This window comes from Neomonachus schauinslandi, chromosome 2 (assembly GCF_002201575.2).
Source record: "Neomonachus schauinslandi chromosome 2, ASM220157v2, whole genome shotgun sequence".
NCBI classification, from domain to species: domain Eukaryota; kingdom Metazoa; phylum Chordata; class Mammalia; order Carnivora; family Phocidae; genus Neomonachus; species Neomonachus schauinslandi.
This window is the reverse complement of record NC_058404.1, coordinates 130,524,334-130,535,911: the sequence shown is the minus strand read 5'-3', so window position 1 is coordinate 130,535,911 and position 11,578 is coordinate 130,524,334. Positions and strand designations below refer to the sequence as shown.

Sequence of the window (11,578 nt, the reverse complement as noted above, 5' to 3'; positions counted from 1 at the left end):
AGGAAGGAAGGAAGGAAGGAAGGAAGGAAGGAAGGAAGGAAGGAAGGAAGGAAGGAAGGAAGAAGGAAGAAAGGAAGGAAGGAAGAAGGAAGGAAAGAAGGAAGGAATAAGCCCCTAATAACCAAGTTGTTGCTCTTGACACTTGCTGACCTTGCTTCTCTAAGTCCTTGATCCACCAAGGTCAGAGTTCCCATGCAGGGAAAAAGGAGGAATTGTATTGAGGGAAAAGGAAAAAAAAAAAAAAAGAATCTGATGTTTAAAATATATTGCATTTTGGGGCGCCTGAGTGGCTCAGTTGGTTAAGCGACTGCCTTCGGCTCAGGTCGTGATCCTGGAGTCCCTGGATCAAGTCCCGCATCGGGCTCCCTGCTCGGCAGGGAGTCTGCTTCTCCCTCTGACCCTCCCCCCTCTCATGTGCTCTCTCTCATTCTCTTTCAAATAAATAAATAAAATCTTAAAAAATAAATAAATAAAATAAAATATATTGCATTTTTTAAAAAATCTGAAGCACATAAAGATCTTTAAAAGTTATTTGACTTAATCTCTTCAACGATGGTGTTGGGAAAATTGGACAGCCGCATGCAGAAGAATGAAACTGGACCATTTCCTTACACCACACACAAAAATAGACTCAAAATGGATAAAAGACCTAAATGTGAGACAGGAATCCATAAAAATCCTTGATGAGAACACAGGCAGCAACCTCCTCGACCTCAGCTGCAGCAACTTCTTCCTAGACACACTGCCAAAGGCAAGGGAAGCAAGGGCAAAAATAAACTATTGGGACTTCATCAAGATAAAAGGCTTTTGCACAGCAAAGGAAACAGTCAACAAAATCAAAGACAACCAGCAGAATGGGAGAAGATATTTGCAAATGACATATCAGATAAAGGGCTAGTATCCAAAATCTATAAAGAATTTATCAAACTCAACACCCAAAGAACAAATAATCCAATCAAGAAATGGGCAGAAGACATGAACGACACTTCTGCAAGGAAGACATCCAAATGGCCAACAGACACATGAAAAAGTGCTCAACATCACTCGGCATCAGGGAAATCCAAATCAAAACCTCAATGAGATACCACCTCACACCAGTCAGAATGGCTAAAATTAACAAGTCAGGAAACGACAGATGTTGGCGAGGATGCGGAGAAAGGGGAACCCTCCTACACTGTTGGTGGGAATGCAAGCTGGGCAGCCACTCTGGAAAACAGTGTGGAGGTTCCTCAAAAAGTTGAAAATAGAGCTACCCTATGACCCAGCAATTGCACTGCTGGGTTTTTACCCCAAAGATACAAATGTAGTGATCTGAAGGGGTATCTGCCCCCCAATGTTTATAGCAGCAATGTCCACAATAGCCAAACTATGGAAAGAGCCTAGATGTCCATCAACAGATGAATGGATAAAGAAAATGTGGTATATAGTTACAATGAAATATTATGCAGCCATCAAAAAATGAAATCTTGCCATTTTGCAATAGTGTCGATGGAACTAGAGAGTATTATGCTAAGCTAAATAAGTCAATCAGAGAAAGACAATTATCATATGATCTCACTCATATGTGGAATTTGATAAACAAGGCAGAGGATCATAGGGGAAGGGAGGGAAAAATGAAACAAGATGAAACCAGAGAGGGAGACAAACCATAAGAGATTCTTAATCTCAGGAAACAAACTGAGGGTTGCTGGAGTGGAGGTGGGTGGGAGGGATGGGGTGGCGAGGTGATGGACATTGGGGAGGGTATGTGCTATGGTGAGCACTGTGAATTGTGTAAGACTGATGAATCACAGACCTGTACCCCTGTAACAAATAATACATTATATGTTAATAAAAAAAAGTTATTTGACTTAAATAAATGTCCTTCTGTCCCAGCACCTATGTCTCAGAAAGAACCAAGGAAAAGAGACTGAGAAATCCGCTATATAGAACAAAGCAAAGGTCTGTGCTGAAGTGCAAGATAAGATTGCCTGGGAAACCTAGAATTTGTAGCAGTTCTTGTGGTAGGGAATACCTTTGGGAAGACAGAAAGATTGCTAAATGAAAAAATAAAAGATCATCGATCATTCAGGAACTTTATCACAAGAGAGTAACTGACTCCACTGTCAGAGATCCCATCAGCACTTCTCCATCGGCTAAATCCCATGCAATAGACTGGAATGAATGCAAGTATTGAACTCCAGTCAACAAACAGAGCTAGGAAAAGATAACATAAACGATTGAACTTGTTAAACGGGCATTTCAGGTTTTTAACAGCCTTGGCAGGGACCCAATCCGATGAATTCCAGAGAAAAGAGATTCATATGACAATTGGATCTCAAGGATCTTTGTTTGATGGTTAATAGCTGTTTCTTTCACGTAGGGGTAGGAGTACAATTTCCTCATCTAGTTCCTCTTAAAACAATTAATTTAAAAATAATTACAGCTAAGAGCAAATGGAAAGTTTTACATGTGTATGCACACACACACAATCACATTAGTTTTTGTCACTTAATATTTAAAGTATTTTTCCCATTACATTTTCTTTCAAATCAGTCTTCTTCAACTTCACAAAAATATGGAGAAATTTCATTTTTCTTATTTCACATATATTACGTTTTCATAAAATGAGGAGTGAATTACTGAAGATCAGTATGCAAGAAAACTAGACTTTCACTTGCTACTTCTATGTATTATTCTTTGTCTCTTTCAATAGCTTTCTTTTTTTCTCTGAGTTTCCTTTATTTGCTTTCTTTTCCATCTGTCACTGATTCTAAAAGGTTTTTTTTTTGTCTTTTTAGATTTTAAGTCTAATCTGCTGACTTTCTCTAGTATGTTGCTTTCTATTCCCTTGTTTACAATGCAACAAATAACATTTTTCCAGATTACATGAATGATATTTATCTGAAATACTTATGACCCTAAGGGCAAGAGAAAATCAGACTTGAATGCTCTTCATTTACCTCCTTTTTGCCCCTTTACCTTTTATCCAGATTTGTTTTTACTTCTTGCACATTTAGGATCTTGCCTGGACCACATGGCACAGAGAGAACTGTGACTCAATGAAGTCACTAACAATAAGTCTGGAAGACTTAAAATACCCTCTACCTCCTCGTGTGTATGTACGTATGTGCATGCACGCACGCGCGCACGTGTGTGTATGGGTGTGTGTGATGTTCTGACTTGTCAGCCCTTATCAAATGAGAAAGATACTAAGTGAAGTAATGTTATAATCTCTACATTAAATATGCAACATGTAATACTTATGAAAAGTGAGATGAAGAGACTTGATTTCATTAGAATATAATAAAACAATTTAAGACAACGCTTTACTATTTCTAATTAAGCTTAGGCAAAGTATTTTGAACCCCTGGAAATAAACCTTGTATAAAGGCTGTTGTGAGTTTTACTGTGGTTACTCCACTCCAGGATCATGAGCACAATCTGTCTCTTGGTCATGAGAATGGGGTGAGAAGGAGCAGGGGTCATATTCAAGCATATAACAACTAATTTAATAACATCAATTAATATGTAAATCAATATAAAAATCAAAGGTTAAAAATGTATTACTTTTAAGTTAATGCATATATTTTCTGTGTATAAATATATTTCATAAATATAAATATTGTGATTACTTAAATAATTGAATATTTAATGGTTATTTTAATAATTTAATTGAATACTTATAAATATATATTTATAAATAAAAATATATTATAAAACATATTAAGTAATAGAAACCATAACACAAACCATTCATCTTATTATTCTAGTAATTTCTAAATAATTTATTAATTTCTAAAACTTTTTGGCATTTTTTTTTTGACATGGTTGATTCCAGCTAAATGATGTCTCTGTCACATAGATGATTTAATGTAGGTTACTGTCTCAACCTCCTTTAAAGAATTCTCCATCAGATATAGAGTCAATGGGTGATACCAAGACTCAGCAAATTGATCATTTCTATTAACATAAATGATAATGCCATCCTGCTGAATTATCTATTAGTCTTTACTGAATTAACAATGACAGCATTCAAATTTTTTCCAGCCCTTAAGTACTATGTGCATTTTTAAATATTCAATATATTTATTACTAACTAAATCATGAAAATTGTAGGAATGTCTTATTTAATTAATTCATAGAGCTTTGCAAACATCATTTGGCCAAATTTGTGGCAACATAAATCAAGGAATGTAAACATTTATTATATTTTTTAGTTTTGTCATATAAATACTATTTTCATATAATTAGAAAAATTGGTGTTTTCTCATATAATTGATTGCTTAATTTTTTTTCATATGAAATATATACATTTTTCATATCTGAAATGCCTTTCAGTTTTCAAATTATCTCCAGTTTAACAAGGTGACTATTTTTTCCCCTATAAAGTTAAAAATGAATTGACATCTCTATTAGAATGTCATTTCTGGGTGTGCCTTGGTGGCTCAGTTAGCTAAGCATCTGACTCTTGATTTCAGCTCAGGTCATGATCTTGGGGTTGTGAGATCAAGACCCGAACCTGCTCAGCATGGAGTCTGCCTGAGATTCTCTCTCTCCCTCTCTCTCTGCTCCTCCCCCACCCCCACTTGTCTCTCTCTCTCAAATAAATAAATAAATAAAATCTTAAAAAAAAAATGTCATTTCTAAAAAGCAATTCTCCACTTTTTTAAAACAAGGTTTGTTTGCCAAATGCTAAACATAAAACATTAGTAACGATACGCCTATATAGGAATTGTATTAGGTAAGTCCTATAGTATTTTCTTTTCTAAAAATGATTTATTATTTAAATTATATAATGTTAAAATTCTAATTTTATTTCCTAAACATTTTCCTTTCTTTATTGATTTTTAAAAAAATTTTTTTTTTAAGATTTTATTTATTTATTTGAGACAGAGAGAATGAGATAGAGAGAGCATGAGAGGGAGGAGGGTCAGAGGGAGAAGCAGACTCCCTACCGAGCAGGGAGCCCGATGTGGGACTCGATCCCGGGACTCCAGGATCATGACCTGAGCCGAAGGCAGTCGCTTAACCGACTGAGCCACCCAGGCGCCCCTCTTTATTGATTTTTTAATTAACACTATTGGATGAAGTATTTGTGGATTTTTTTTTATTTCAAAAATTTTGCTTTACTTGAAAATTTTTATTTCAAAAGCTTATTTCATGAGACTAATTTCATAAAGTTCTTTAATATTTTCCTCTTGATTGAAAATGAGCTTTAACAGAAATTGATTGTCATTATGAAAAATAAGTCTAGTAATTTTAATTTTAAATGACAAAAGCTTAGAATATTATTTGAGTCAAACATTTATATAGCATGTAAAAATCCACTAATTTTTATTGAAAATAAAATCAAATTGATTTTCATTCCAGAAATATACATTGTTTTACACTTAATTGATTTTGTTATCAATTTGATGTTTTCAAATCAAAAGATGTTCCAGAATGATTTTTTTTTTTAGAGAGAGAGGTGGGGAAGGGGCAGAGAGAGAAGGAGAGAGAGAATCTTTTTTTTTTTTTTTTAAAGATTTTATTTATTTATTTGACAGAGAGACACAGCGAGAGAGGGAACACAAGCAGGGGGAGTGGGAGAGAGAGAAGCAGGCTTCCCGCAGAGCAGGGAGCCAGACGTGGGGCTCGATCCCAGGACCCTGGGATCATGACCTGAGCCGAAGGCAGACGCTTAACGACTGAGCCACCCAGACGCCCCGTGGAGAGAGAGAATCTTAAGCAGACTCCAAGTTCAGGGCAAAGCTAGACGCAGGGCTCCATCTCATGACCCTGTGATCTTGACCTGAACTGAAATCAAGAGTCGGGTGCTTACCCGACTGAGCCACCCAGGCATCTCTATTATTGACAAAATTTCTATGTTTTTTCTCTTTTCAAAAAAATCACACTCATAAGAAAGTGCTTCTAAAATTTAAACTTTTGTCTCTTTTCCAGTGTTTTTAATAATTTATTATAAATTCTTTAATAGTGTTTATCAAATTACCTCCTTATAAAGGCCCACTTCTCTATAGAATGATAGGAGACTCAAGGTTGTCATTTATTGGAGTTTAAATAGATCATGTCTTTAATATATGTTCTCATTATCAACGGGCAAGTGTGGTTGTTTAAAAGTCTATGAAGATAAATTTCTGGATTAAAATTTTAATATGAAAATATCTGGAATTTTCTGCCTTGTAACAATGAAACATTAGAATTTTTTGAAATTTTTTATAAATCAGTACTTGTTTTTATTTTTTTAAAGATTTTATTTATTTCTTTGACAGAGAGAGACAGGAAAGAGGGAACACAAGCAGGGGGAGTGGGAGAGGGAGAAGCAGGCTTCCCGCTGAGCAGGGAGCCCGATGCGGGGCTCGATCCCAGGACCCCAGGATCATGACCTGAGCCGAAGGCAGAGGCTTACAGACTAAGCCACCCAGGCGCCCCTAAATCAGTACTTCTTAACCAAGGTCATACATCAAAAATCACTTGTAGAGTTTAAAATTATATGTATATAATATAAAATATATATAATAAAATATATAAATACATACACACACACACACACTCAATTCCCAGAACAGATCTTCTGAATCAGAATCTCCGGGTGGGATAATGGAAAGAACAATGACACTTTTAGTGTTTCAGAATTTACAGGTGCTTTTGTTTTCCATCCATGGTGAAAATATCACTATTCTAAAGAGGTAGGGAAAAAAAAAATAATGTGTTACAAGTTAATAATAGATAGAAAAGGAAATTGGAATTGTCACTTGTTTATATGGCACAAAACGGTATCTTTCTTTTTACTATAATCGTGCATTGCTTCCTAACAAAGTCCCCTCTGCCTACTGTGTTATGGAAATGCTTTTAAATGCACCAGCTCTTTTTGTTTTCCTATGATTTTTTGGTTTTGTTTTCCTGTGATTTGATCAAAAAGGTAAGCAGTAAGAAAATGTCAAGATCATTTGTTCATCCTGTTGAAGCCACATGTTCCTTTTGCTATAAATACTTGCACATATTCTGAGCCCTCTTCCACTGCTAAGAGAAATAGGGAAGGCAGTGAAGTAGGTAGTTGCTAAGGAAGATTTACTTTGATGCTTTACTCCGGTGGTTCTCAAACTTCAGTGTGCATTGGAAACATCAGCAGAGCTTGTTAAAACACAAATTACTGCCCCACTCCAGACTTTTTTAAATAAGCAGGTCTGGGATGGGGCCTAGAAGTTGTATTTTCAAAAGTTTGCAGGTGGAAAAAAAAAGACTACTACACATAAAAGAAAGTTTCCAGGTGATGCTAATACTGCTGATCTAGGAACCCTGGTTTGAGAACCATCACTTCACTTTCTAGTTACTCTCTTGAGTAGGCTTAGATTTTAGCTGCTAGAAAAAGTGCTTTCTACATCATCTAAAGAGGAAACTTGATAAAAATCTATGCAATTATTTAATATATACATTTATATGAATTAATTTGAATTTAGGCTAAAGGAACCTTATTGCTAGGACGTAAGAGAAAATTAACACTTTTTGCCACTTATGCAGCCCTGAAATAAGTATAATTTCCCCAAACTGCAGATTGTTTTCTTCCAAATAAATTAACAATTATACAGGACTTTCTATAATACAGTGGAGAGAAAAAAAGAAACAACATCAAAACAAAAACCTTGAACGTGAATGGAAATTTATTAGCTTAGCTCAATGCCCTGAAGAAAAGAAATGCAAAATTCAATCTAACAGTAGAGACTAACTCACATTAATACCAAATATATGATTCTTTCTACGGAGTAGAGATCCTTTAGTATTACTGTCACAGTCACACATGCCTTAGGGAGCATAATTAACACGGGCCAGAGGGACAGTTTCATTGGTACATAATTTCACATGGGAAGAAGCACAGTTAGACACCAAACATTTGTTTTCTCATGTCTGATATGCAGACATCAATGAATACATTTGCTTATTAAAAGTCTACAAATTACAGGCCTACCTTACTTGACGTGTTCAATATTTTTAATAAAGTGTCACTCTAAATTGTTTTCTCCAATGAAAAACTGTATTTCCATCTAAAATATTACTTGGTTCATGGGACAGGGCCATCAATTCTTTAACAGAGTAGACTTATTTTATAAGAATTTCTGTTTTTCTGAAATTTCCCTGATTTTACCGGTTGATCCCCTTAAGACTTGCCATGTAATAGTTGACTTTTACCGGTAGTCCTTATGTTTTGAGTCTAGGTATTCCCTACAACTCTGGGAACAACCCATTTACTTAAACAGGTATTCTTTCAGTCTGGTACCTGTAGCTCTCCCTTATTTCCAAGGAGACACCAGTTGGAAATCGCACTGTTAAACAAGCAGCCTTTGTCACAGTCCACTTCTAAAGCCTTTAACACAGCCGATTTGAAAGTCCCCTCGATTAGGCAGGCAGCGTATGCCCTCCAGTTGGCCCAGCTGTCACAAACTACCATCCATTTTCGCCTAAAAGGAGACCTGAATGATTTTATTTTTCCCAAACGGAACTAGAGTCCTGCACTTCCAACCCCACGCCCTAGCACGTGGCCCTCCGGGGGAGGGCGGAGCAGCTCCCTCCGCAATCTTGGCAATCATCGCCGAGCACTGTGCTTCCGGACACGGGGGAATGGATGGCAGCCGCATCCCTGAAGGACTGGAAGAAATGAGGCAGTCCCAATGCTTAACTCTCTCTCTTCTCCTTTTGGGTCCGTCTAGCCCAGGAGCAGCCGCCCTTGATGCACAGCAAGCAGGCTGAGAGTCACACCGCCGGCGGCGCAGAAACCGCCGAGGAGCGGCCGCAGCAGCTGCAGCGAGACTGTGGTGACGCAGGTCACAGAGCGTAACTGCTAACATCCCTAACCCAGTTATTGTCAACACTCTTTATAACAACTTCCAAACAAGAAAGCACTTGGCTGTCAAATGTTTGGTGGTGACACATTAGCATACCTCTCAGTCCTTTTCTGTCTGTGGAGGACCCGTAGGTTCCCAGCCTGGAGGGACCATGCATAATTTTGAAGCTCTGTGTGCAAACACAGGAGACGATTAAAAACGCTGTTATACTAGTTGTAAGGAAATCACAGGTGTCCAAAGTAAGGTCAAACTCTTGTCCTCCAAAGCCTGAAATCGTGGAAGAATCTTGAGGTGGAAGGTATGACGTCATCATCTGAAGGAGCTGAGAAAGCTCCCTTCCACTGATTGATAAGAGATCACCAAGGATGTGGATCACTGACTAGGGAAAAGAATTGTGACTTAGAATCAACAAGAACTTCATGTTGATCCAAAGTTGGCAAGCCACGTATTTCCTCATCTTTCTAATCATTTCTTTTAGGCCTGACTTTATTTCTTAGAAACATAAGATTGGTTACTGCTGAAAACATCTGTGTGTTTGCCACAGATCTAGTCATACTAAATAGGGCACTCAAATTGAGAAATGGGACTTAGGGGAAATAAAGGTGAATATATCATAGAAACTGTACTTTTTTTTTTTTAAGGGATTGGAATTCAGTATCTTCATAAAATACTATAAAATCCTCCTTGAATTACTGAAGTGTGTATGAAAAAGCATGGGAAGTATCATTGCTATGTTAAATGATTCAGACTAAATCTGAATCTTTATCACTCATTAAAGAACACCTCAGTAAGGAATAAAATCCTCAGACTGTAGATATGACTACACACATACAGAGCCACACATATTTAATTCTGTAATGTTGGATTTGAAAGCAGAAGATGAGGTATTAGCTCTCCAACCTCAAACCAGTAATACCTTGGTTTTCTGTCCCTCAGTTTCTTCATCTTTTAAGAATGTAACAATAACTTTTTGAAGTTAAAAAAAAAGACTGAAGATTCTGGGCAAAGTTAAAACATTTTAGAAATCTAATATATTATAAATGTATATATATATGTATTTTACATTTATATGTTATATATTTATATATTATAAATTTTCACCCTTAGTGTAGAATTCAGGCTGCCATTTGCTAAGTGCATATACAGTAGTCTATATTTTCAAATATGTAGTACAAACATGATTTATTTGAATTACCTTTAAACCTATCATGATATTTGAATAATGATATTTGAATAGTATTATATATATGTATATGTATATATATATAAGAATATACATATTTTTTTTCTTTTCCATGCAGCAGTGACACAAAAGATGACCGAGCAGATGAACTACCAGGCAATGAAACTGACCCTTCTCCAGAAGAAGATTGACAATATTTCTTTGGCTGTGAGTGATGTAAGGAACACGTACTCCTCCCTAGAAGGGAAAATCAGTGAAGATAAAGACAGAGAATTTCAATCTTTTCTAAAAGGTAAAAGTAAAGTGAAATATTCACTCAGTTAAGACAAAAGGTAAATGACTCATTTATCTTTTCTCATATCATTTTGGAATCTTTGCTTTAGATTGGGTGGTATAAAAGTCTAAGAGTATAGTTTTGGAGTAAGATATTTATAAATCAATCTCTGAAATAATTTGAAGCATCTAAATATTTTTTTTTACTGTATAGTCAAATCTTTTACTCAATATTTCATCTGATTTGTTTTCATTAAGTACTAGTTACAGCTTAACTTGTCTTTCTTTATAGTTAAAATGAGCCATACTTAGTTTACTTCCATTGTGGTTTCCAGTTCAAGATAAAGATGAGGTTAAGAAAGAATTATCAAGGCACAAATATATGGTTGTCTCAATAATATTGATGAATATATTGAGGATAAATCTAAAGTATGTTGTTACCCCAGAAATTATCTAGTTTATGGAGTATAATCAATAAAATACATCCTAAAACATCTCAGGTAATAGAAATAATAATTTCTTTATAAATGTAAATCAGCTTTGCCCAACTTTTATGCTCTTAAAACAGCAGGCTGTGTTCCTTTCTGGAGGTTTTACAGGATAATCCATTTCCTGTTAATTCCAATTGTTGTCAAAAATCATTTTCTTGCAGTTGTGGGACTGAGGTCCTATTTTCTTGATAGCTATAAACTGAGGCTTTTCCCAGCTTCTAGAGGCCACTGCACTTCTTGGCTCATGGCCTTTTTCCTCCATCTTTGAAAACCAGCAACACTGTTGTGTCCTCATGGCATGTCTCAAACCCACTCTTCTACCTTCCTTTTCCTCTGTTAAGGGCTCCGTGATTACACTGGATAGACCTGAATAATCCAGGATAATCTTCTCATTTTAAGGTCTTTAACCTTAATCACATCTGCCAAGGCCCTTTTGCCAGGCGAGGTAACATATTCACAGGTTCAGGAAATTAGGGTGTGGACATCATGAGTGGAGCAGCATTATTCTGCCTACCACACGGATCTGCCTACCACATAGATAGTGAGCAATTGCTATGGTCGTGTTATGCACAGGGTACAATGGGACCGTTTGGTAGTTTCAACAAATCCAATCTAAGGGCGCCAGGGAAGACCTCTACAAAAAGAAACCATCTCAACTAATATGCTATGGATCAGGTATGGATCAGGAGGAATTAATTAGGCAAAGGGGCTTCAAGGAGGACATGGATTTTCTAGCAAGTAATTTGGTCACTAGGAATATCTCAGTTCTCCGGGTTTATTGTATGTTTCCAAATTTCAGGATTAGGGATCCC

The 11,578-nt window shown here is 36.3% G+C and overlaps 1 protein-coding gene across 1 annotated transcript in view; it reads left to right on the top strand.

The window, feature by feature from the left end:
* MMRN1 (multimerin 1) overlaps positions 1 to 11,578 on the top strand; it is a 62,934-nt gene that overhangs the window by 30,023 nt on the left and 21,333 nt on the right. The window contains exons 4-5 of the mRNA XM_021702402.1: positions 8,685 to 8,798; positions 10,121 to 10,294. Coding sequence (XP_021558077.1) covers positions 8,685 to 8,798; positions 10,121 to 10,294 — 288 coding nt within the window. The remainder of the gene's footprint in view (positions 1 to 8,684; positions 8,799 to 10,120; positions 10,295 to 11,578) is intronic.